At 40.4% G+C, this 27,930-nt stretch overlaps 1 protein-coding gene across 1 annotated transcript in view; it reads right to left on the bottom strand.

Annotated features, from left to right (window-relative positions):
• Positions 1-280: 280 nt before the first annotated feature.
• WDFY1 (WD repeat and FYVE domain containing 1) overlaps positions 281-27,930 on the bottom strand; it is a 46,082-nt gene continuing 18,432 nt past the window's right edge. The window contains exons 4-12 of the mRNA XM_077825764.1: positions 26,636-26,690; positions 24,890-25,040; positions 20,175-20,287; positions 16,033-16,159; positions 13,948-14,053; positions 10,708-10,809; positions 9,405-9,535; positions 8,481-8,589; positions 281-6,720 (exon numbers count right to left, since the gene is read on the bottom strand). Coding sequence (XP_077681890.1) covers positions 6,661-6,720; positions 8,481-8,589; positions 9,405-9,535; positions 10,708-10,809; positions 13,948-14,053; positions 16,033-16,159; positions 20,175-20,287; positions 24,890-25,040; positions 26,636-26,690 — 954 coding nt within the window. The 3' untranslated portion in view covers positions 281-6,660. The remainder of the gene's footprint in view (positions 6,721-8,480; positions 8,590-9,404; positions 9,536-10,707; positions 10,810-13,947; positions 14,054-16,032; positions 16,160-20,174; positions 20,288-24,889; positions 25,041-26,635; positions 26,691-27,930) is intronic.

The following is a 27,930-nucleotide window of genomic DNA, read 5'->3' as shown; positions in this document are numbered from 1 at the left end:
CCTTCTCTACAGGAAGGGCCATGCTGCTATAGGTGCTATGTATTCTTATTAAAGTAGGTGCCATGGGATCTTCTGTATGTCAATGAAAATGTAGTGGTAAAGTCAAAACACACTTTTTATCCACTTCCATGTCCTTTCCCTCACTTTGAGGGCAGACATTAGCTTACTTCACTATGTGAGGTCTTAAGAGCTGCTAATGCTAGTGACAAATTTATTCAAGAGGGCTATTATAAGGCACTTCAGAGGAAGGATGGAATGAATGTACATAAGAGACTGAGGAAATGTTACAATCAATGAGATTTTTATTTTTTGCATTGGGTACATACAGATGCAGTGAAACTGCTCTCTTTTCCAAAAAGCATTATTGACAGTCCTTGAGTACTGGCCAGTTTGAAAACAAAAATTGACTGACAGAACTTAACAAGAAAGTTGTAACAGCTAGTTACAGGGAACACATGCTATCTATTCAGTGAACGATGCAATGGGTTAAATTGTCCATTTACAAACCATACAATCTCACTGAAATCAATACAATCACATGGAGTGTAAATCACAGTCTGGCTCTGCTTTTCTGTGTGAATTCAAATGTTATAAAAGCTGGTAAAAAAATGTAGGGGTGGAGAAATACAGGAAGTCCATGCTGACTACACACATGGACGACTAAAGGAAATTCAGATGGAGAGCACAGCTTCTACTTAGTATAGTGCCTTTAGAGAGAAAGACAGATTTTAGAGTCACTTAGCCTTAGGGTATGTCTGCCCTGTAATAAAACACCTGCAGCTGGCCTGCATCAACTGACTGGGGCTCAGGCTCCAGGGCTATATAACTGCCCTGTAGATGATGTTCAGGCTCAGACTGGAGTCCAGGCTCCAGGACCCAGTGAGGGGGGAGGGTTCCAGAGCCCAGTCTCCAGCCTAAGCCTGAGCATCTACAGCCCCTACAGCACAAGCCCTGCAAGTCTGAGTCAGCTGCCGCAGGTGTTTTACTGCAGTATAGCTATATCCTTGAGGACTTCATTTAATGAGGTGTGTGGTGCAGGGGATAGGGCACTGGCCATGGATTTAAGATCTAGGTTCCATTCCTGGCTCTATCTTTTCCTTAAACATAAAGGTTCAATACACGACATCATGAAAAAGGCAAAAGGACTACAGTTGGAGGTTATATTCTGTAGTCTAGGACATTTCAGAGGGGGAGAAGTGGCTTCAATTTCATCTCTTAGCTGCTGCGAACTAGGATCCTGATCCAGTGATGTGCTGGGAGGAGCACAAATCAATGGATGTATTCAAAACAAGAACATTCAGGGCAACATAGGATGTTTCCTAAAAATAATGTCACCTTATTGTTCAATGTTCTCCATAAAAAGTGAGATTTAGGGCCAGATTGTCAGAGGGGTTTCAACTCCACCTTTTTCTCTGGGATCGTGTAGATACCTGTGTACACATTTTTCAAGCAGATACTTACAGATGAACTTGAAGAAAACAGGAGTTTGCACACAGTGGCCCTGGTGGGGGTCAGCCCATGCCAAACCACTTGTGGGCTTCTCCCTGCCACTCAGCTGAACTTCTAGTATATATGCAGTTATGAAGCCACCTTCAGTACAGGTCCTATGAAGGACTTACTGTGATTGATTGCTGCAGCTGATATTCCCCTAACATCTAGGAGAAATCCTCAGAGGACAGAGTTAATAAAAGAGCAGGCATCTCATCATTGTTTTTAGGGCAGCGCTGCTATAGTCATTTGAGTAAGTTGGCAGTGATTTGCTGTTTTCTGTAGAGTTCAGATACATGAAAATTACTTCTCATGATTAACTAAGCCGGTCTTTATCTAGGATTTTTTTTAATTTTGTAAAAATAAATTTTTTTGAAGAACTCTTTTCTAAAGTTGGTTGGTGGTGGATCTGACAGAACATAACCTATTTAGTGCACAAGGGGAAAGTGGCTGTAATTTAGAATCCTGTTTGGGACGAGTGTTGGTATTCTAAGTATGCATTTCTTTTAAGGCTATGCCTGATGGGCTATTTCACACACCAAAGTACTAAACTTTTTGCAATAATATATGGTGAGGGTGGAACCTGAAAGCTTAGCACTGAAATGCCAGATCAAGGTACTTCAAAAAGTATGACCACATTTACAAACAAAACACAAACTTACCTTACGACATGGCGAGCAGAGGTTACCGTAGATCTCATTAAATAAGCTCACGTTAGCTGAAATATAATTTACAGAAAGGCTGAGGTGGGAGCTGACCTTATGTTCTCAGGCAATTTTTTTTCCCTATTGAACTGAAAAAGAGCAAAGACATGTTTGCATACAGCCCAGAGCTGCTGCAGGACCTATCAATATTGTTCTCGCATAGGGTGGGGAGAAAGTAATAGAAATCATAATCATGGTCATTTTATTTAATAGTCTTGTTGATGAAACATTAGAGGTACTGTATTGCATGGTTAAAAAGATTCTTCTCAGAACCAACAGGAAGAACGATACAGCATAAAATAAAAATGTAGGGTCCTCAGGCTTAGTCTGATTGCATCTTATGCACTGAATACCAACAGAGTAGAGAGCTTAGCTACATTTCACGTAGGAAAGAACCCTCAAGCCTTTAACACTACCCATTCTGGTAAATGCTTCAGTACACAAAGCTGTCGGGAGAGAATTCTCAACCTGGGGGTCATTAACAAGTGTCAGGGGATCGTGACCCATATTGCTAAAAGGAAGGGGAATCCAGCTATGGAAGAGAGTGACCACCATTCCATGCATTTCAAATCAAGGGGGCTTAAAATCTGACATTGTAAGTGACGTCAAAACTAATATCCTTTAAAATAATTTGAAATCTAACGGAAGTGCAATGCTTTCCCCTCCCCCATATACTTGATACAAAAGGGATGCACACGATTTGAGCCTTCTCTCCAATGTTTGGAAAGGCTCTTTTCTTGACAGTAAGCTAATTAATAAGCAAGATCTCCCAGCATGGTATAATGAAGCAACTCCATTAGGGGCAAGGAGAAGGTGTTCTCCTCTTCTGGCTTAACTGGACAACAGAAGTGAGTGGGTAGGGAGGGAGAAGTCTGTGTTCTCAAAACACTCCACTCTGCAGTGCCAGCTGCTCAGTGGTGCTACAGGCTCCATCCTGCCAATGTGTGCTAGTCTCTGGTTATGGGGCTCCTTTACAAATCATCCGATTCTAACTGTGGATCTAAAGGATGCCTTCCAGCCAAAAGCCTGGATCCTGCTTTAATCCACCCCTATTCACAAGAACACTGTGTGTAGTTTATTTACCAATATTTGCTGCAACAATGAAGACCAACTGAAGATGGGTCATCAGAATAAATTAAGTGACTATCAAGAAATTTTATTATACATGTATTTGAAGTTAAAAATCCAAAGAGGGAGCAAGATTTATCTAGCATCTCTAAACCATGTGGAGTACAGTATTTTGTAGAAACACAGCTGGTAAAGAACTTACAATACATTAATGGTACCCTTTGCTCCTCCAATGAAAAAAGGCCATACAAAAGAAATTGGTAATGCTTCAAAATAAATCTCCTGAATAATTGCACATTTGAACTCACTGGAATAGTTATTGTATTTTAAATTGCACAAAACAGTATATTTCTTCAAAAATAGGTTAGGTGTTTTTACACAAGCAATATATCCTTCAGTGCATTATTAGTTTGTTAAATCTCAAGGTTTATTTTTGTGACCAGCTGGTGTTTTGCCAGCCATAATCACCTTGTTACATCTAAGTGATGCTATAACTATGTTAATTTCATATATTTATTATAGAAAATATATTTGTTAAATTTAAAAGCTATGTAGCAGATTCTAGATTATCTAGTGGTAAAACCTTAATATGATTGCCACGGATGGGGGAATTATCCACAGGGAAGGGGAAAAAGTTAAATGGTAAATATGGGAGAGGTGCTAGATAGCCAAATTGACAATCTGTTTTGCAAGAGAACATTCAAAGAAGCTGATGCTAGCGGGTACTAGCTCTTTTTTTTGCTGGAAAGGGGCAATCCCAGTAGTATAGATTGACATAGGGGACAGAATGAAATTAAATCAGCTAGCGTTTAATCATACAGTTCATTATCAAATCTACATAGTTTAATTTCCTGAGGCAGGCACATAGCTCCTGTTCATGTTAATAGGAGGTGTGCGTCCCCACTCCCAAATCTTTGGGGCACAGAACTTACAGTGTGGCTCCAAACCTCCCCAAGTTTTATTTTTGCTGCAATTTAATCTAAATAAGATATTGATTAAAAGGATTGTAAATACATAACCCATCTTGGTTTTTTAGGGTAGAGAGAAACATGGAGAAGAATGTTTTCACAGATCTCTTATTGTTAATCTTTACTCTTAAACCAGGTGATTGGAACAAAAGAGTTTGATCCAACATGTGTGTGAAAAAAAAACCAAATGTCAGTTTCCTCCCTGATTTACATTAGCTCATTACCTAACTTCAGGTCCTTTCTGGCACACATGATATTTCATATAACTTGAAAACAGAAGTCTTTCCAAAACTAAAACCTTCCATCAGGTAACAAGGAATGGAACTAATTAATGTAACTCTTCAAATGTAAAACATTCAACATATTCCTTTCAATACAGTTTCAGATCATTGAAATCAGGCCCCCAAATGTATCTCTTCCTAATACAGACTTGCCAAAAGCTCTAAATTAGCGTTTACTCATTCAGATTTCAAATTTAAGAGGATAATACAATCAAACACTAGCCTGATGCCAGTTTCTGAGGGAAGCTATGAGAAGTATGAAGAATTAGGAAATATCAAGTTAAAAAAAATCCTTTAGCAAAATATTTCTGGAGAGGGCCCATAAAATGGTAAGTCATAAAGCCAGTTCCAAAATATGTGAATCAAGAATATACCAGAGATAGTATTTAGTAGCATGGAATCTACCATCTTATTGTTTTTGAAATGAAAACTGAGTAAGATCATGACGCATTACAGTCCCATGATATTAGCATACACTAGCTATAGCAGGCTATAAATGCAAAATTTTTGTATCAAAAGTATATGACAATGATTTTAATTCAGCAGTGACAATAGCACCACTTGGTTGTTGCTGCAAGGCTAAAATCGCAGTTCTTTCCAATACCTCATCAATTTTTCTGCAAGAATGAGCACGTCACTTCCAACGGCAGCAGAAAGAGCTGACCTGCACATATTTCTTCCCTCACTACATAATACACTATAACATCAGCTTTTGTGAAAATCCAACAAACTCCCATCTCCTTTGCGACTCCATGGTACATCATGATAAAGTTAAATGAATTTCATTTTCAAACTGTTTAATAAGCTCTTGTAAGACAACCTTATGGCATTACATATATCCTAACGTTTATGGAACATAGGTAATTCATGTACTTGACAGAGCAACGTACAAGGGAAATATTTCCCTAACTGCCAGCTGGAATCATGCAATCCATGAAAATGTCAGACTGCCTCACTCAGCGTATAACAGCAAGGACCACCACTGCACATAGCATTTAAGATTAACAGCCCTCATCTGCACTCAGGCCAACTATTCCCAAGAAATATTTTGTATCTTCATAGTTATTGCTTCAGAAGAGAATTTTAGAAATGTTTAACATTAATTTTTCTTCAAAACAAAGACAAGGTGGTAATTAAGTTAATGCTATAGCTACATATAGTTTCTTCATGATAAATGGGGAACTACGCTTTTCCACATAAAAAATTAGTTCATTAATGTAGGAGGGGCTTTTTATTTTAGCGATTACTAAGACAACAGGCTTGCATAGCCCCCATTTTAACAGCACTGTAAACATACTGAATGAGCATATGTTTTGTGACATATCATGGGCTGCCTTCACTATTGAGAATGTGCAGCTTATCCACTAAATAACAGCTACAAAAGTTCACTCGTTATACGTTAGCCAAGAAGAGGGAATAAATATAGTTTCAGCATGTCTAAGAGCCTGGGATTATTTACAGAAACTCTCAAGCTATCTGAACAGAACAGATTATTTTAAAGTAGTTTTACCAATAACTGAATTTGCAGACAACACTCCAAGAAAGCCAGTAGATCAGGATCTCTCATGTCAAGCATTTACTCTTACTGCCACTCCAACAGAGAGGGAACACCTGCCCCATTATTCAAACATTGCTTAAAAAAATAAGTAAGTCTTTCCTTCTTCCAAAGTTATAACCAATACTCCTTTTGGAGGCAGCCTAAACAGCTGCACACCAGACAAAGAGTTCAGTGGGGGACTGCTTATTGGAAGGGACAGTAAGTTATTTATTATTTGCACAAACCTGAAAAAACTAAACGCATTTTACTCTGGTAATCCTTTAGCTACTGTACAAGATATTTCAGCAGAGAAAGCACATTGTTAACACTACATGTAAACCAAGTTATGACAGATCCTTTTATCGCAGTGTCACGTTGCAGGTAAGCCATTTTATGTTACATCAACAGGCTGGGAAATTGCATTTCTGTATCAAGGTGATTCCCACTGAAGCCTATAGAAGAGCTTTGCTCTACAAAGGTGACTGTCCATCCTGGAGGAGCAAGAGAAAAAGGATCCAGCAATCAGTGCTTTTGTGACGATATTCTTAGGAGGGATTTCATTCATTCGGTGTATGTTGCTGTACATAAGGTGCAAGAACCTGTCAGGTCCTAGGTCAGTGTGAGGAGAAGCTGGTTGCAAGGCTGCAACCAACTACTGGCGTCATGTCCCATATCTATAAGAAAAACAACATGTGGGGAACTACTCAGCATATCATATAGTATTAAAATCAAGAGTATAAAGACTTACACATGTAGCCAAAAGATTAGAGTAACAATATGCCCTAAAAAAAAAAAAAAAATCAGCATTCAACAGGATTTTGAAATAGCACTGTTTATTTTCAGCTTGATCACCTTCTAAAAATTATACTAGCCTTGTGAACCAACATAGCCAAACTATGTTTGAAGAAAGGATTCTAGCTTGCACAGCACATTGTTACAGAGCTACAGAACATTAAATGAAGAGGGTTTCCAAAGTCAAAACTGTTTTTCCCTACACACAGGCTTATGAAAGAGTATAAAAGTTACTGGGCTGTTTCATTACTAGTATTTGCAGGAAGTATAACCACAGTATAGCATATTATCAAAAGATTTTATGACTTAAGGAAATTGAGTATCACTGCATTAGAGCCAAAAATAGGGCATGTTGCCCAAGGGTTATATGAGCAGTGCTCTGAATTGCTGCTTATGGCATTCCACTTGCTTTCTCTAATGTGTGTTACAGAAGTGTTCCAGGCTTTCCAACACTCCAGGGTATACCTGCAGGCACTAGGCAAACATACTGGCACTGTCAAGATCCTCTCTCATCTGCCCAGCCAGCCACAGTAGTGATGAGACAAAGCATAGTGAGACATGAGAACAGGGGGAAATGAAGATAGGTATCAGACAGTAGGAAGTTGGTAGTGTCAGATGGAAGATGGAATACCAAACAGGCAACACTAATATAATGTTTGCATCATGGCAATTGTACACAGAGATTCCTCAAGATGCAGTGCTGAAATACAATCTTTACTTCTCAAATAGAGTATCTGATATTTGTGAGCCTGAAGCAGTCACTGTTCCACAGTTAAATCCCAAAACAGCATCCAGACATTTAATTTCCTCTACAGTCATCTCAAATGGAGTGACACAAGAGGTATTAAGGCAAAGCATTTTAAAATGCAAGTCCTTGGGCATGTGCTGACAAACCCCTTTGCTGAATGTACGCTATCAGCAAGAGATAGCTCAGATTAAGTTTCTCATTTGGAAGCCTCAGACTCTAAATGGCAGTTAATTTAATATCTTAATCAGATTAGTACGCGTCTGAAAACAGTTTCACTAAGAGACTGGATGATCTCTAGGAGGTCACCGATTATAGGGAACTCTGAATAAGGCACATCCATCCCTCTTGGGGTTTGTGAAGAGCCCAGTTACCTGTAGAAACTTCATACTTTGACCATGTGCAAAACAAACGAACTATCATATAATTTAGGGAAAGTCCTTCAAACCTCAGCGACCTGAGTAGTTCCCCATTGAGCTTCAATAGGATTGTTTTGCACCACAGAACCCTTTGATTTCAGATTCCTTGGGAGCAGGGACCAAATATCTCCTTAATGTATGGTGCTTTACAGACACTGTTACTCAAACTATACAGTCCTTTTAATTCATGGGGATTTCCGGCATATTCACCATATAGAGGCTGAATGACAGTAGTAGTGGAATCGATTATTAGAAAGTCTTTGTCCTTCACTACAATAATCAAGTACTGCTAAGTTTTTGACTCAAGCTTAACTCTTCCTGTCCACAAAGCATCAAACTGCCAGCTTGATTAAGTGTTTGCAACCACTAGGAAAGGCAAAAGAAAGTGTCACCTTAACTGAGTGCATAAGCTATTTAATATTGTAAAACCCAAAGTAAAAAAGCAAGTTATATAACCTGCAGAGAAGAGAAATCCTACCTTCACAATCCGATCACTTCCACAGGTCACCATTAGTCCCCTAGAAATGTCCATAGACATGTGGGAAATGTTGTGTTTTCCTTCATGAAAGGTTGCCAGGGAAGTACGACTAGTAAAAGAGAACAGCTTAAATAAAAACCATCTATTAGACATTAAAACTGGATGGCGTCATTGCAGCAATACAAAATAAAGCATTTACAGGGAAATTTCTGAAGAGCTAATAAGTCAGACCTGACAACATCGCCTACCTACATGACAATGAAATAATCAGAAAGCTCTGCCCAGAGTACACTGAATTATAGGAGTGACACGTGCTTACCTGGGCTCCCACTTGATATTTGGAAGTCCCTCAAAACACAACACAAAGGAAAACAGGAACATGGTAGAGAATACAGTTCTTTACTTCTAACATTTAACAGCTGTAAAGTCTACTTTCCAACAAGCTTCTCAACTTTTCTTCCAACTGTATTGGCTACTAGATTAAGCAAGTGGCTGCTGCCCCTCTTCTCCCCACCCCCCTCCCCTTCAAAATGTGTGCAAAGAAGCCCCAAAAGAACCACCAATGTAATACAAGCAAGTTAACCTGACTGTGAGGCATCAATGTTTGCTGCCTTGTGAAAGACACAGGTCAATAATATTTCCACGCTGGTAACTTATGTATATATTCTTTCCTGTGAGAAGGCTGCACATTAGAACTTGAAGGTATCGGATACATAAGTAAGAGTTCCTTATTTACATATTGATTATAAACATGGTATGTAGTTTCTGACATTTAATAAAAGGCTGATTACAAACAGATGAGCCAGAGCTGCCAGAATTGTAACCAGAGAACTTAAAAGCTACCAGTTAAGTTCCTCCAAAAGTTTCAGCCTTTAGTGTATAAAGTCAGTAATGGAACAACATCAGATCTTTAAGCATACTCACTCTTCATCTTTGATTGACTCAAAGCAAGAGTCACAGACACGGACCTGGAACTCAAAGCCCATGATTGGGTAGCTGGACCGCTTAGTGCTGCACTTGCCACACACTGCTTGACCACATTTTCTGCAGTGATGCTTCAAAGAAGAATTAAAATAAGATGGACATTTCAGGACACGAAGCGCTACTTGAGAACTCCCAAATCATCAGGAGGGATGACCAAAGAAATTATGTAACATCCTATGATAGTTACCTTTCAAAACCAGTTGTAACCAAGGACCAAGAATCCCTGGGTTATATGCCAGCCCCAGGGAATTTTGCCACTGACTTCCAATAGAGACAGGATTTTACCCATATACTCTACACAGTGGTTCTCATACTTTTGTACTGGTGAATCCTTTCACACAGCAATCCTCTAAGTGTGACCCCCCTCCCCATAAACATACAAAAAAGTGTTTTTGTTTTTTTTAATTTAACATCATTATAAATGCTGGAGGCAAAGCAGGGTTTGGGGTGGAGGCTGACAGATCACAACCCCACCCCCCGCCATGTAATTACCTCGTGACCCCCTGAGGTAATTACATGTAATTACCATCTCAACCCCCAGTTTGAGATCCCCTGCTCTACATCCCTTTTCTCCAAGGGATCTGAGGGCAAGTGCCTTACAGAATGAAAGATGTTCTTTACACTCTTGCCTTCACTATCATCAAGGGTTGGGGGGGGGGGGGGGGGGGAGGGAAGAGGGGCATGAGCATGAGTGGATTTCTCCTGGAACATTTAGGAGGTGAAAGTTCCTTTCAACATTTACAAGAGATTCACACTCTGGCGTAACTGAAGGAGGGCAAGGCCATTAGTGCTTCAGCACACCGTAAGGTGCTCAATTTAAGGCAGACATTTTGGTAGTAATTTGCCAGTATAAGATTGTAGGCCATTTTGTGCATTCAGTATTTACTAACTGTAGCTCTTTCTTACATGCACACTTGTGCGCAAAACAGGTTTTACTTTTTTTTAACCCCATTATTCCCACACAGGACAACCCAATTTAATGCTTTTTTTCACTGTACTTGGTAACTTCTCAGCACCAAGTTGAGATTTCCTGATTCACAACACTTTGCTGGCAACGCAGACACCAATGACCTCTGCTGCTTTATAGTATGTCTTTCTACTCATTTTTTCCTTTTCAAAAACGGATTGGAGATGAAGTTTAGAAGTGCTGAACAGCAAGTCAGGTATAAAGCTAGAACACCACTGACACCAAATTCTTTACACAATGAACAGCACCATGAATGATTTACAACCACATCCTCACCTGTCTCAACCCTAGTGTCTTTGTGTCCCACATCTGCTTTATATTCCAGAAGAAAGGCTGTTCACATTTCTGACAAGAATCACTTTCTAACCACTGAGGAGCCTAGTGGGGGAGGGAGAAATAAATACTCTTAGCACATGTTCAAAATCAGCAAGGTTATGAACAGCTCGGGTTTTCATTTTTGTTTTCAAATGAAGATATATAGTGAAATTTAAATACATTTCAAGAGAAGCCCCCTCTATCAGCTATGGACATTACAAACAATACACAAGACAATCTGAATTGCTTCACATTCAGTGCGAAAGTTGGCCACACTCTAAAAGCAACTTGAGAATTCAGTGCTGAGCTGTGTGCAGAAGGCAGAGTCATAATTATAGTTATCTGTTACAAAGATCTTTATGCTCTTCTCTCACACAGTTTTTACCCCCACAGCATTTCTTGTTCCTGCCCTAATGAGAAAACCTGCTAAGATGCATCTGAATTACTGGATTGCTGCTGGGGTTGTAGACCCCCGGGTCTTGCTGCCAGGACGATTCAGAATGGCTACAAAGTAATCTAAGATACAGAAACTCTACAGTGAATCAATTACTCCCTCAGAAGCTGTCATTCTCATCATGTCCTTTTCCTGGGGCTGTAGCATTTGAAGCAATTAAGAAAACTTATCAGCTGCAACCCCCAACCCTTTGCCCTCACTCTAAGTATACACATGCCTCTGCTTCCTTATCCGGAAATAATGCTTGACTATATTGGGCTCTCTGGATGATGCGAGATATAGATATGCTAAGTAGTACTAACATTCTCAGATATTAGTGTGCTATAGCAGAGTATTCAAAGCATAACTCTGAAGTTAATACTTGCACTTTTTAGTAAGGTACTTTTGTGGGATAATACAGAATAGTTCTAGGGCACCTCCTTATGTGTTGGGTAAATATTCCCATGCATCTGATAAGGACCATATACCCTGAAAGCTATTTCAAGGTTAGTTTAACGCCCTTAAATTTCACACCACCTCAGTATTGCACTTGTCTCTTTTTCTATTCTCTTGGGCATATTATTGTTCTGTGGTGAATCACTTCCCATCTCAAATTTCAGAATAACCATGACTACCCACACTGACTGCTGATTCAGTCTCTCCACATTCCATAATGCTCTCTCTCAATAGACTACACAGTAAGTGACATCCATTAACATTCCTTTTTCCATCACATTGGTGGACCTTCCTAAAATAGATGCACCAGTAAAAGAGTAGCAAATTCTTGATGGACAACAAGTCAATTAAGAGTGAGTGAATATTGAAAATGAAAGACTGTCTCCATTTCAATAATGATGTGATGACAGTTTCAGGGGCCATTGTTTTCATCTCCTGCCCATTTGGGTTCCCACTATTGGTTCAGTGGCTTCTGTTTCTCAGAATGTAATGGCTTATCTATTTAATGGCAGAAAATAGATAAGCCATTACAGAAGTATAGTACAAACCAACGGATAATACATTATTAAAAACTACCAAAGTTTAATTCAAACTCCCACTAAAATCTATGCCGCTAGTTTTGGGAATTTCCTCACCATGCTGCCAACAAGGGTCTAAAAAGCTCTAGTGCATGAAGACTTTGTCTAGTCCATACTTTGTTCTTTAACTTGGTAAACAAAAAAACAAGCTCCATAAAAATCATCTCCTCACTGCTCTAGAGGAATTTTCAAAGGCAGTGTATTCAGCTCTATTACAGCACCACGTAATGACTACGCCTATGTCTACACTAGCGAGCTTACAGTGGCACAGCTGTACCGATGCAGCTGCGCCGCTGTAAGATCGCTCATATATCCACTCTATGCCAATGCAAGAGAGCTCTCCCACTGACCTAAAAAACCCCACCTCCACAAGCAGCTGTAGCTATGTTGGCAGGAGAAGCTCTTCCGCCAACATCGCCAGTGTGAACAGTGTTCTTTTGTCAATGTAACTTATATTGCTCGGTGTGTGTTATTTTTCCCCACACCCATGAGCGAAAGAAGTTATACTGAGAAAAGTGGTAGTGTAGACATGGCCCTACACCGATCCTAAACTAGTTAACAGATTCTGGAGGAGAAAAAGGAATCTATGGGTTTGTCTATGCTGTGCGTTAGTGCATACCAGCTGGAGGTGTAGATTCTACTGTGCACCAGCATGCCGTGACCTAACTGGCTTGTGTGGACCTTAGAAGTGCTCTCATGCATGCTGATGTCAGACTACATCACATGGTGTAGGCAAGCCCTTTGTTTAGCACTCAGCAGCAGTCTCTTATTTGTTCCCTTTGCACAGCACCTAGCACCATGGGGTTCTGGTCCAACATGGGCTCCTAGGTGGTATCACAATATGTATAATGAAGACAACAGTGCTTGTGGCTTTGAAGATCCCTTACAAAGAAAACAGGGTGTGCAGAGACAGAACTGAGAAAAAGCAGTAAGAGCAGTCCATCACCAAGCCATTTTTGGTTGGCCTGACAGCATTAGTGTACTGGTGGCAAGAAACTACATCTTCAAAGGCTACACAGATTTTTCTATAGCACTTTATTTCACAATACACTAAGGAACATGTAACACAGAACAGGTCTCAAGCCATGCATAAACAATACTTCATTTTATGTCACTTTTATTTAGTGATCAAGGGCTCTTTAAAATCTGGCTACTCCGTGAATGACTTCTATACTTTTAATATCCTTTTTGAGGAGAGAGGGGAAGGGCTAAACTACAATACCATTTTACTGAGATAACTCAGAGCAAATATTTTGTCAAGTCTGCATAATCCTATAGGGAATTCAATACAGTCTGCATTAGGGAGTTGCCTCCTGTAGTACCCTACAGGATTCTTTCCGATTATATTAACGAGAACAGATGTGAAGAGGGTGTACCTTTAGGTCAAGCATGGCAGAGATCTATTATGTGGTCCATCCTTGTCTTTAATATGGAAGTGTGGTCTGGGGGAGTTGAGGTTTCAACATGCAAAGCTTCACCTTTGTCCACATGGCCAGACTTGCACTGAACAAAGCTCTAGGGTCTTCGTGGACTTTGTCACTGCCCTTATCTTTATGGTAATCTGATACTTTTCATGGAAGCTGAGGCACTGAATGCCGATTCCTGGACAGTTACCAATGCTTGGTTAATTTGGGGTGCCCTGATCTAGGATGACAGAATAAGCTGGAAAGCATAGCCATTGCAGAGTTCACAAAGCGGTAGTATCAGATCCTCTGATCTAGCACATGTGCTTACCTCTTCTCTGCTGATATCCATATTCCAAACAGCAATTCCTCCATCAGCTGAACATGAGATCAGTTGCCGCGTGAGCTGGATGTAACAAATGGCCTGCACCTTGTCACTGGAAATGAAGTGGCCACTATTAATTCTTCCAAACAATTAAGCAAAAGCAACATCCCTAACAGGTCTGGGTTTGAATTTTTAAGAGTCACCTGGAAAGCTGAAAACAATGTCAGTAGCCAGGCACTGTCAGCTGTAGAACTATTTTAAAGCAAGACCACTAAGTAGTAACCTAAAGTGCTTGAAACGGAGAATCAAAGTTTAGAAGCTGGACTTGGTACCCTCATTGCCAAGTGTTATTTCAGCACTGAAGTAGCTGCGATAGAACAAAGTGTCAGCATAGGAAGCAGCTCGTTTGACCTGTAAGCTGAAGATACAGCATCATGTCGGTGTTTTGCTAGTGAAGCCTAACAAACGGAATGCATCTCAGGTGACAGGTGTCTGAACTGAGCAGAACTGCAAATACGCCCCTTCTTCATCCACACTTGGAACGCAACAGACCACCAAATTATCAGGAGACAATTGTGAGAAAATAGCCATCAAGGAATTATGTCCTTAAAGATTCTACTGGAAACCCTTTTGCTGATGTATGAGTTGTTAGGGTTGGCAGAATTCAATTTAAAAGATTGATATTTATTTTCATCTATTTAAGTTTTTTTAGTTGCAGGAAATTACGGAGGAGTCAGACCACAGGGTGGTTAGAATAAATTAACAACATAGATGTTGATTCAAAAAGTTATAAACTTTTAACAGTTAAAACAAATTGTCAACATCACGTCAAATAAATAAGATAAATATCTTTAAATCAAACTAAATAGTTTTCAGACAAAGTACAAAAAATGCTGCTTCCCTGTAAGTTTTGATTATTATTGATGGAAGTATTTTTTCCTTGTTTGCGCGCATGTAGTGGAAATTGGTGTTTACTGACGTTTACCAATAAAAATCTAATCCTGTCAAGCCTAGTTATTGTGATTCAATTTCTTAATCTCTTTCCCCCCACAAGTTCCTGTTTCCTTTAAGTATGGTGTTCACTCGCTGTGTGAATATTGACTTTCTTCAAGGAGGAAAACTGACTTACAGAAAAACAAGAATCTGTTTTTGATATAGCTGTCCAGAACGGAAATCTGTTGTGGATCTCCTCACTTTTAGTCACAGCTTGCAAAACAGTGAAAATTCAGTTTTTAGTTCAGAAAGAAAAAAAGACTGCTTTTGAAATGGAATGATATTTCCCACACTTCGTAAAAATTCCGCCACCTTCTGTCCAGTGAGAGATTAGACAGGAAAAAACTAATAGCTGATACACACAATCTTCCCAACAGGATACATGGAGGAGGAGTGAAAGAAGCAGTGGAAGGTCTTCCAGTCACGTAGGTGTCAAATTACACTATTGTAGCCAATATGTAAAAATGAACAGTTGCATGTCAATGCACAGAAGAGTGGGAATTCATGTGCACTTGTGAGAAGTACATGAAGTCAGCACAGGTACTTTAAAAATACTAACTATGCCAGTAAAATAATTCTGTGATTTCATGACTAGTGTCTAAGATGAAGAAGCAGCAATAGAACAAAGGATTCTATATATACACACGCTACTATGTGTATGTCATTATACATTTCCACCCCCTTCCTGCACAAGCATCTTAATGAAGGGTACATTATAGCAGTGGGATTTGACCTCCATGCAGCAAAACCTTACAATATTAGATGGAACACAGCTACAACACTGCAAACAAGGGTAGTCATAGTATTTTCATTCATCTCTTTATTCTGTGAACTGTATTTATTCTCTGATCTCATTACTTCCCACATTTAAGTCATAGCCAACAGAACAAAAATGCCCCTTATGACAGTAATGCTGCTCTGACATTTGTTCCCCACAGTTCCCATGCATCACTGTCTTAAGAGAATGCCCTGAAATATGCTATCTTGTCTAGTTATTATTCACAATACTTGGGAGCTTGTCACATTTAGTCTTTCTACAACCCCACAAACTAGTTAAGTATTTGGAAAAAAATAAAACGGCAAGTCACTGCTACATACTGATGGCCCTGAAGCAACAGTGTTCGGCCTTTCCTTCCACCAATATCCCACAGGATAATGCTGTGATCGGATGCTCCAGAGAAGAGTAGCCGTTGAACAGGATCCCACCACAGGGAAGCAACACTTCCTTAAAAAAAAAAAAAAATTGGGTGAAGTAATCTCTTTTATTGGACTAGGAGAGATAAGCTTTGGAGCTCATTCACAGCTCTTCATTCATGCTTCTGTTAGATCAAAGGTGAGAGTTAGTAAAGAAACTCGCAGCCTAACAGTTTAAAGTCACTGAACTATCATTAGTTGGAAAATCAAACTTCAAAAGACAAAGGATGGTGAGCAATGGGATACTTTGGTTTGGTAGAACTAATGCATACTTCTAAAATGCTCATTGTTCATGAAAGGTTTCAGAGTAACAGCCGTGTTAGTCTGTATTCGCAAAAAGAAAAGGAGTACTTGTGGCACCTTAGAGACTAACCAATTTATTTGAGCATAGGAAAGTTCAGGTTTTCACATAAAGCCATTTTTGTTTGAAAGAAATTTAAATACTAACATCTAATAAAGAACAAGATAAGATGCTAAGCAATGAGTTGGGTTTTCTAACAATGCCAGATGAGCTATGAATTAGGTTAACAGCTTCCCCAAGTATATGTATCAGCAGCCTAACAAATTGTGTTTAATGCCATTCTTACTGGGCTCTTTGTAAGGTGAACATAGCCACTGTGACAACTGAATAGAGCAGGCAGCAATTCGTTCATAACACCAATACTTTAACAAGACAATGCATAAAACTGGCAGTTGAGAGGAATACAAATGATCTCAGTCATCATACACTGACCTCTTACATAATTAGCTCTGAATACAGTTGTGCTCTGACAGTTTATTCCAAATATTTTAATGGCAGTGAGAAACTATCAGTCACAGGACAGACATATTGCAGGGCAAAATGTATGTGCTCCATTGTTTTTTACAAAGATATTCTTGTATGTGTTTTATACTCCTTATTAAAGAGCCCTTCAGTTTAACACACTGGCTTTGTAATTACTGAACACAAAATGCATGGTACTACATTAGGCCACCACCGTCTCATCCAAAAAAATGAAAGGAGTAGAATGACACTATTCAGCGGGTGATACATATTAAACCAGCGGTGGGAAAACTACAGCTCGTGGGCTGCATCCAGCCCATCAAACCTTCGAGCTCCAGCCAGGGAGCAGGGTCGGGAGCTAGCCCTGCTCCATGCAGCTCCCGGAAGCAGTGTTCCCCCTCCAGCTCCTACACATAGGGCAGCCAGGGGGCTCCGCATGCTTCTCCCTCCCCAAGCACTGGCTCTGCAGCTCCCATTGGCCGGGAACCACAGCCAATGGGAGCTGCAGACGTGGTGCCTGCGGATGGGGCAGCACGCAGAGCTGCCTGGCCATGCCTCCATGTAGGAACCGGAGGGGAACATGCTGTTGCTTCTGGTAAGTGCCGCCTGGAACCTGCACCTCCTGACCTCCTCCAGGACCTCAACCCCCCACCCCAACCTCAATCCCCCTCCCACCCTCCAAACCCCTCGGTCCCAGCTCGGAGCACCCTCTTGAACCCGAAATCCCTCATCCCCAGAGACTGCAGCCCCCAGCCGGAGCCCTCACTCCCCCCCATCCCCCAAACCACAATCACCTGCCGCAGTCCAGAGCCCCCTCCCGCACCCTGAACTCCTCATTTCTGGCCCTAACCCAGAGCCCGTACCTACAGCCATAGCCCTTACCCAGTCCTGCACCCCAACTCCCAATTTAGTCAGCATTCATGGCCTGCCATACAATATCCATACTCAGATGTGGCCCTCGGGCCAAAAAGTTTGTCCATCCCTGTTTTAAACCTTCAACAAAACTGGACTTTCTGAAAGATCAATAAGGACTGCTTTACATCATCAAGTTACTGGATGCAATATTCTATTCCTTCCTTTAGGAACGTGTACTTTTATAGAGCATCTTTCCATAGTTCAAGTGGCATCTTTTCGGCCACTAGCTCAATTGATATTCATCTTGTTTTAATTAATTACAGCCTCAAATCAAGCCTCTCCTTTCTGGCTTTTATAATTAATAGCAATAAGCTTTGTATGGTTGCTGCAGGGCTGAACAGGATTTATTTATTTTTAAACCAGGATCCCTTTGGAAACATTTTCATGGATATTAAGAAAAGTAATAAGTACTCATTCCCAGACAGACCACTTTGGAAGCCAACATGCTGTTTTGGTGCATATCTGCTATTCAATTGTAGTGAATTGCCAAAGAGTTGTAAGGAGGAAATGAGGATAAAGAAACAAAGCTTAGTTAAAGCAGCCACCTTTGAGGTCTCCTGGACATGGGACCCCGTCTTACAGAGCAACAAGATTCATTATTAAATATAAGCATTTTGTAAAAGTTCTCAGGCCTTGTCCACACAAGTTGTACCAGTTTAACTAAAGGTTGTTTTAAATCAATACAAAAGGCTGTGTGGACACTTATTTTGGTTTAAGCCAGTTTTCTTTCCATTATGGTAAGCTGAAATAAACCACTCTTGAACCAAAAAGAGTCCCATCTGGGCTTTGACCAGTTTAATTAAAAGGGATAATTTTTAAACCAATGTAATTAAACTGTTGAAACTCAAGTTGACAAGACCTCAGCAATAGCAGACCCACGCAGGGAACATGAGCGGTAAGAACAATTCAGTGTGGCACCAAGTCATCTGTTTATATGACATACAAAGCTACATAAAAAAGGACACTTGAAAAATCTGCTTTGATTTAATATTTTATAGCTCACTGCATTATAAGTATTAGATCAACAGAATACAATAGACTAATTCACACTACACTCATTAAGTAGCAGTGTTAATTCAAATGACACTTATTTAGCTTGAGATCAATATAAGGAAAGCCCAGGCAAAGAATTCTGTAAAATAATTATCTTATTTTCACACTGTTCCAGCAAGCACAACCCAATTGCTATTATTCTGTCCTAAATATGGGGGGTGGGGGGAGGGGAACTTCCCCCTGTTTTCTGTTTTGACTCCTTCCCCCTGTTTTCTGTTTTGTTTATCAAAGATATCTTTGTATTGTTTCACTTCATGGTCATGGTGATCTGCATTGCAGAAGCCCATTCCGTATCAGAAAAACAAACAAACAATCTAAACCTTTACCGACTAACATTTACAGCCAGCAACAAGGTAAGTAGAAACTGGCGTTTTCCACAGGACCACAGCCTTGAGACCCAATAGATCAGCATTGTTAATACAGCAGGCCGATAAATTGCTATTCTGGATTCTAAGTCATATGAGGTCATGAAAAAGCAAAAGTCACTTTAGTTATTCCTCTCAGCATACCCCTGCCTCAATGACCTCACCCTGAAGCACACCTAGATAAACACCTAAGAATCTACATCAACCATCACCATAATATCTATACATCTTAAATACAACTGGGTCAGGCAAAACTGAGCCAAAACCTAACACTGCACATATTGTGCCATACATCAGGTTACAAGAATTAGTTTTTACTCAATACACAGGCCCTGTGTGATTCTACCAACACCTTATGATATGAAATGCATGTCCAGTGCATGAACTTGAGAATTTATCCCATAATTTACAAACTCCTCTAGATAGCTTTGCAAAGTTTTCTTACATTTGATTAAAGCATGCGGTGATAGCAATGTTGATCGCTATACAAACAAGTACAAGACACACTGCCTTAAAGTGGTAACATTCTAGACACTAAGATGGAGCCACTCCTTTACATGTTAGTGAATATAGGCTGACATTTTGTAAGGTGGGCCATTTTGTAAGATGGGCTAGGCATATATACATGCACCATTTAAGGCAGTTACTTTGAAGCTCATGTTCTATAATTGGTGCCTAGGATGATGGCAATGTCATTCATAGCCCAGAGTTCCCTATGAAACAAGCAGAGTTCTTAGCTACTTAAATATCCTGCTAATTTAAGACGTATGAGTTTTATTGAAAACTTCTCTGTATGGAGAAAACTTTGTTCAGAAAGTGGTGACAGGCAATGAACTCGAGAGCTTAGGTAAGAACCTGCTCTTGATTACATTTCCCATCTTCTGCTGACAGAAAGTTGTATTACCAGAGACTGAATTAGCCAGGGAAGTGAAGGGGGAAAGTTAGTTTACCTTCATGACCTTTGAGCGTTGTGATAACCGTGCAAGTGTTCTGTTCAAGCTTCAGCAGTGTGATCTGTCCAGAATAGTCCCCAACGAAGGCATGCTGGGTTTCAATGTCATATCTGAACATAAGTCAAGGAACACCACCAACTGTTTTCAGTCTCACTTGCTTCTCTTTACAGCAAGAATACTCTGCCAGCATGACTAAAAAACAAACCGATTAAAGCAACAACCAACAAAAACCATACTGAAAAGATTGTTAGTGGCCCATAAACATAAATACTAGAGTGCTGATGTAGTACAAACCTGTAAACAAGGAAACAATGTTAAAAAAATATTCAGCTTTGCTTTCACCAGAAGTTTAAAAAGTGCAAGAATAATTGAACCTTCAATTAAGGATGTTCCTGAAACTCAAGAGGTGCCAAAATATTTTATGAACTAGACTGGAGACTTGTTTAGACACAGATCAATAATCCACTTTTTACTTACCTGAAAGTGCAGAAGAACTCATGGAACTGAGTCTTGCCTATGTAAGGTACCTTATATTCAGATTTAATGACAAACAGGATCAGAAATTACTCGTTTACTTCAGTCAAGGAAAGGGGGGAAAATAAGAGAGTCTTGTTGCTAAGGAAGGGCCTAAGGGAAGCCAGAGCTGTGTCTCAGGATTAGAGTACCTGGAAATTCTAATTAGCCCTACCTTCCATGGCAGGTATCTACTGACCTCCTATTTGCATTATTTGTATTGCAGTAGTACTTTATATTGCCCTAATCAGGATTAAAGGCCCTTTGTGTGGCACTGTACAAAACCAGAGACTGCCCCAGAGACCTTACAACAGAAGTGGATAAATCCTTTCCCTCCCTTTGTTTTGTAACGTAAGCTGAATGATCAAAATGATATACGGCAAACATACAAGTTCCTTTTCAAAAGTTTTACTATTCACATAGGAAGTGGTGCCTGAAGAGCAGCTGGTATTGCTCCATCCAGAAAACAGCTGGCACCTGGAAGGGACTTCCCCAGCCCCTGAGATAGGCTTATTGTTTGCTCTCTGCTGAGGCCACCACCGAAAGACAAGAGGTAACTAAGAGGGGTTTACTCTGTAGAAAGAAGTGCAGTATAACTAAAAAATTGTCACCACAATAGTGAGAAAGCTGTGTTTCCAATGTCTTGTTAACAAGCATGAGGGATTTAAGAATGAGCATCTGAAGATAAACAATCCTGCACCTGAAAAGCCTTTATAGACAGGCTGTTAATTGCAAGGTCTCAGCCTTATCAGCATTATTTCATCCTATGCGTCCATTATATAATTATAATATTTTGTTTAATCAGACACAACACTAAGGAACATCCATTCTGTAATATTTTATATTTGTATAAGCTTTTGTAAAAGATGATTAACTCATGCATCATAGAAGCTTTTCACGATTGTGCTGAATATTCAAGCGTACATACTGACAAGCTGGTCATTTGCTCCCCACTGTTAATGATTCAAGCACACAAATGTGTTGACAGGAAGCAATTTCCTTTGAAGAAAATAAAAGGCCGTGCCATGGAAAGCTAAAAAAAACATTTTCTGTTAAAAACAAAGTATTCTAAATTTCCCCCTTTCCTAGGAGCAATCTGTTCCAGATATTCACTGAAATGATTAAGGATTAGTTAGTGACCATAGTTTCCACTGGATGCTTATGGATGAGAACTCGGGGGTTGGGGGAGAACACCGGATTGTTTTGTGAACAGATCTTGTAATGAGCACTTATTATGCACAGTTCTGTACTGTTATGTCAACATACCTCACTGAGAAGAGACTGGTGTGAAACAGAGCATCGCCAAGAAAAAACAAATGTAGGAAGACAGAGCTACTTTCAGTTTTTGGTATTGTGTTTTGCAAGTTAAGTGTGGTAGGCCAAATCAGTGCATAGACCTCAAAAGAACACACATGCTTCAAAGCAGTGTTGGCAATTCAGCATGAAGCATTCTTCTCTATTTGGTATAGAGCTAATCACTTGGCACATGGTTTGGGGAACTATACTGCTGGAGGGTTACCATTTTTAAAGAGGAGTGAGGCAATTAGTAGCGGGGACACAAAGGGGGCACCAGCTAAGGGGGGGCGGCACGTGACCACCCCATGTGACCTGTCCCCACCCCACCACATGATCCCCCCATGTGACACCCCTGCCCTGCCCCCAGCCCAGGGGCCCCAACCTCTCCCCATCCCACATTACCTGGCAGGGGGAAAGGGAGGGGGAGCTCTGCTCCCGTCCCCCTGGCATGTGTGGAGCCACTAATGCAATCTCCCAGGCAGCCTCCGGCCACACTGCCTGGGCTGTCCCAGGCAAGCAGCGTGGCCAGAGGCTGCCTGGGAGAGTGCAGCCACTGCGTGCTGCACCAGACAGCGTTGCCAGAAGAGGAGAGGCTCTGGCCCCGCCTCTTCCCTTCCAGCTTGGGCCCTGCCCCTTCATCTCCCCTGCTTCCGGCCTTGCCCCCACAACTGGACGCACCTATTCAATAAAAGGAACAAAACCAGGAATATTAAAATATCCAACGACAAGAAATCCAACACGAGCTTGCAGTATTAAGCAGCAAAAAAGATGCACTTTAGTTTAAAGCCAATGATACACAGGCATCACATTAAGAGATATTAGACCCCGTTTATAAACAGCTCTGGCTATGCAACTTATGAATTATGTTCCCACCTAAGCATTTCATTCCTTGAACCTTGTAACAGACAAAATGGAGTGAGTCTAGAAGAAATCAGACAAACATGATCAGGACGCTGGAGGAACTGACAGATTTAGTAGGATAAAAAGATATGTAGTTTGGCAAAGGAAATTGGCACATCAGTCTGCAATTGCAGAGAGAAGAGTCACCAAGTACAGCACAATGGCCTATCATTAGGAGTAATGAGAGGAAACCTTAAGGCTTAACATCACGAAAAGCTTTCCAACAACAAAATCCACGAAGCAGAGGAACAGGCTTCCAAGGGAAGCAGTTGGCCTTGTCACTTCAGAATTTAAAGCTGACCCAGACAGAAGACTAGAAAATACACAGTAGGGAACAATCCTACTGCGGGACAGGGAGGAGAGAAAGGAAGAAAGAACCGTAAGATCAACTAGTTCATTCTTTTTTATCTCTATGTTCTGACTCGCTAAATCTGAATTGATTGTCGAAAATATGGCACATATTAATAGGACATGAAATAGCCCTAATGAAAGGAGCTACGTAAGGGCTGATGGGTAGATAACTACACCCCATACAATATATATATATATCTTGTAAGATTTATTCTGGGATATAGATTGTGGGCTGGTCTACACTACACAGTTAGGTTGACATAAGACAGCTTATGTCAGGGGTTCTCGACCCCTCAGGGGGTCATGATGTTATTACATGGTGGGTCACGAGCTGTCAACCTCCACCCCAAACCCCGCTTTGCCTCCAACATTTATAATGGTGTTAAATATATTAACAAGTGTTTTTAATTTATAAGGAGGGGGTCACACTCAGAGGCTTGCTATGTGAAAGGGGTCACCAGTAAAAAAGTGAGAGCCACTGGCTTATGTCAACCTAATTATATCAGTGTCTACACTACAGCCTTCCTCCCGCCGATGTAAGTGCACTACTATACCGACATAACTACTCCACCTCCACGAGAGGTGAAAGGCTTATGTTGGCACAGTGTCTATGAAGACACTTACGTCCTTTACATTGGCTGTTGGCTGTCTTGTCAATTTTACAGCTGCCCCCACAGCACCCCAGCAGGAGCCTGGAAGCCTTGTCAATTTCACGGCCGAAAACTTCCTCCACTCCCTGTGGGGAAGGGGGCGAGGGGGTGAAGGGGCAGCACACCGGGAGCTGGTGGAGAAGCTGGGGTCCTGGCAGGGAGCTACAAAGGAGATGAGAGTCCAGTCTCTCAGCTCCCCACTTTCCCCTTCTTAAGTCAGTGGAAGCGCTCCTGGTTAGCACATGCATCACTGACACAAAAAGGGTAGTTTGGACATGCACCACTGCAGTGGCTGTCAATCAACCTAATAGAGGTCGACTTACATTTCTAGTGTAGACATACACTATGCCTCAATTTGGAGAGACATAGCAGATGCCGACAACGTTCATACTTTGTGTATTAAATTTGTGGATAAGATACTTAAGTTGTGTGCCTTCAGTGCATAAGATGCCATGCTATTTCCATCTTCTTAAATCAAATCTGCATACCATATAAGCTACGTGTTTCTGTTCAATTACTAACAATTCAGTCTAATCCCAATTTTTAAATGTGTATAGGAGGCCAACAATCATATGAGCATTTGTAGATTGTCTTTTTAATTAAAAATTTTTCTTTGACAGAAGAATGACCTGGATAAACAGGATAGCAAGTTATATATGTGCTGTGGAGAGAAACCGAAGAACAGAAGTTTCAGTATCTTTAAGATGTATTCTTGTAATTTTGTAAGCTAGAAGCTATGCATTTTAGAGAATCTGAACAGTAGAATCATACTATTAACGGGGGAGCCATCGTAGATTGCGAACTCTAAATTCAAATAAGTGAAAAAATACACTGAAAAATAAAAAAAAAGATATAGCATCACAAGATGCGACTGAATTTTGCCAAGTGTAGTTTAGTATTAGTTATTTAATACTTTCTATGCTAACTATACTGCAGTGGATTTTGTAATGATAAAATTTTGTCTTGTGATTTGTTAGTAACGTGATCATTTTTGATGGATACTGTAAACATGAAGCCCAAGAGGTGAAGTAATGTCTTCCCAGCATATTCCCACTCCTGGTGCACATCCAGCTGACACACTTGTCATGGCCAGTACTGATAACCCACTCAGCTGCCAGGCAGAAAATGACAGCCGACACCCGATTCTGATGAGCTGTGGAAATAAAGCAAAGGATCTAAGCACTTCAGATAGAAGTATTTCAATCAAATCTTCAGTTACACAGTTAGAAACACAGGTTGAAAGTGTTTGGGGGGGAGTGGGGGAAGGAGGAGTAATTGCAGGAAGAAAGAATTTTACTTTCACTGTCACTTACTGCAGCCCCAAAGTTTGATAAGGTTAGCAAAGTTCTCAATTTATTTTGCATTTTCCATCTCAGTGATTGGCCTTTAATGAATCGGGCATGTCAGAAAAAGAAGTCAGCTCATTTGAATTGTCCTTTCATTTAGTGATTTCCCTCACATAGAAATGTGAGGGTCCCTCTCCTTTGAGGGCATGCTGGCAACTGAACTCCAGTGAGAGCACTCTGTACAGTGCTGAGATCATTTAAGAAAGACGATGTAGACAGAAATGGAAGAAAGAATATAGGGGGAGGGTGTATTAGATATACTTATTTTGAACTGAAATGTAAAGTCATCTGCTTTTAGTATAAAGGGGCTTTTGTAGCTTTTAAAAACAAGGTCTCTCTTTTAAACAAGAACACCCTTTTCCATTAGAGGATGACAGGAAGTCATAAGACAAGCTGTATTTTGTTTTCCTATATTTTTAGCCGTCAGTACAAAGTCTTCTGTACATCGTCAAATTATTAAATAACAACTGTGGAATAGAAGTGACTGAATTTGGCTGTACATTCTTTAGAAGGAATACTAAATAATGCTTGGAAAGAACCTTGTATCTTTCATCTACATTAGTTTTAATACAGTAGTCCCCTCTTCTGCCAGAAATACCTGATGAATGGGGATCTTGTATGATTTCAATTCTTACTGTACTACTCAGTTCTTACTACTTCAACTAAGACCCAAGAGTCCCAGTGTTTAGTAACAGGCATTTTGGCCTAATTATTGCACCTACGTAAGTACTACCCTCTATTAGGACTATACCACCAAACTGTTTTTAAAAGAGCAGAATTTCCCCCTCTCCTTATATTAGACACCAGTACTGCATCAGTTTTCCCCCCTTTAGAAAGTCATCTGCAGATTAAAGCATCCACAAATGTATAACCACTGATCAGTGCTGAACAATATAACCAGAGTTAGAGACATTCAGCACATTACCTTACAGTTATGTGAGGTTTTAATACAGCTCCTACTCTCCATCCTTTGGGGATTCCTAGCTCCCACCTGTGATGACCTTCACGCTGCAACCACCTCCCACTCACAAACTTCTAAAAGATTTGGGTCAGACTGTCAGTGTTTTGTTTTCTTTATATTGGTTCTGAACGTAAAGCTTTTCAGAAGGAATGTTCTCCATAGCCAACTATATCACAATGAAGCCAGCAGCTTTGCAGTAAGACTATGGCCAAAAAATAATTTTAGACGTTAAACACATTCTAAAATCCAATACTTGGGCTACACGAATTGATCCTATTTTGATTAAAAGGTAATTACAAGTAATTTACCGATATCTTTCATACTATTAAAGTTAGAGTCAATGTCTAGGCTCAACTATGAAGGTGCCTCCCAATGTATCGAATGTTTTAAAAATCTCATCTGCGAAGTAAACACATTAGCGAAGACCCCATGCTGTATTACCTGGGTACGTCTTGACAAAGTTCATCTTATTAAAGTCTTCTGAGATATGGAATTCCTAATACCAAGGAAACACAGTTAGATGAAGTAAAACGGCACATCCTCTCAGGTTGAAACGGGAATCAGACTGACTGAGGAAAATCTTTAGCACCAAGAACACAGGAATAACCTCATATAAGCAACAGACTTAAGTTGGCAGCCAACAACCACCTATCCCGCTACAAAAAGATAGGTTTGTCCTCAGGGCTTGTCTACACTTGAAACAATACAGCTGCACCACTGAAGCACTTCAATATAGACACTTACTACAGCAAAGAAAGGGGTTCTCCCATCGTTGTAGTTAATTCACTTCCCAAGAGGCAGTAGCTATGTTGGTGGAAGAATTCCTCCATCAACCTAGTGCGTACACACAGGGACTTAGGTTGGCTAAACCATGTGACTCAGGGGTGTGGATTTTTTACACCCCTGAACAACATAGCTGGGTCAATCTAATTTTCTAGTGGAGACCAACCCTTGGAAGCCACAGGCTGGCAGATACTACACTCAGTACCACGCTGATCACAGATTAAAGTGCAGATTTATTTGTATCAGCTGCATGAAGATGAATCACTCATCTTTTCAACAGAGGATTTGCATTCGGAATCAAGTCGACCAAAGACAATGTGCTGGAAGGAAAAAAGGAGAAATTTCATCAGGTATTAACAGTTACCCTAACCTGCATCACCTTGTATTTTTAAGGGTTTCTTATGGAAGTGAAGCTTTTGGCAGTCACAAGTTTTCATCCCTTCTCTGAGATTAGTTGTGTGTTCCCGCCACCCTTTTCTCCCCTTGTTTGTAACAGAGGGTTGCTCTCTGCAACATTTTTTGTGGGAGAAAGTACATATGGCAACAAAGGGGGAAAAACAAGAGTGTAAAACATGACAAGAAAACAGGAGAGACAAGGAAGGATGTAGCCTCTGCACCAAGGAACGAGGTGAGGGATGCATGATTGGGTGACCCACACAAAGGACAGAGAAAGGGCTGAACACTAATGCCATAGAGCTAGGTGTGCAGGAACTATGGACTAGAATCAAACACAAGGACACAAAGCCCCACAGCAAGGAAACTGAGATTACTTCCCTAAAACACGCAAACAGTTTTCAGTTATTCTATAGCTTGATTTAAGTATAAAATAAAGGGCTGGCTATATATACTGCTCATGGACAATTCAGTCAAGTCTGCAATTATTCAGCCACTACCAAAGAAGCTTCACAATTAACTTGTGTTCTTAAAAGAAACTGCAGCAGCAAAAAAACTTA

This window comes from Eretmochelys imbricata, chromosome 9 (assembly GCF_965152235.1).
Source record: "Eretmochelys imbricata isolate rEreImb1 chromosome 9, rEreImb1.hap1, whole genome shotgun sequence".
In the NCBI taxonomy this organism is placed as follows: Eukaryota; Metazoa; Chordata; order Testudines; family Cheloniidae; genus Eretmochelys; species Eretmochelys imbricata.
This window is presented reverse-complemented; position numbering and strand designations above follow the sequence as displayed.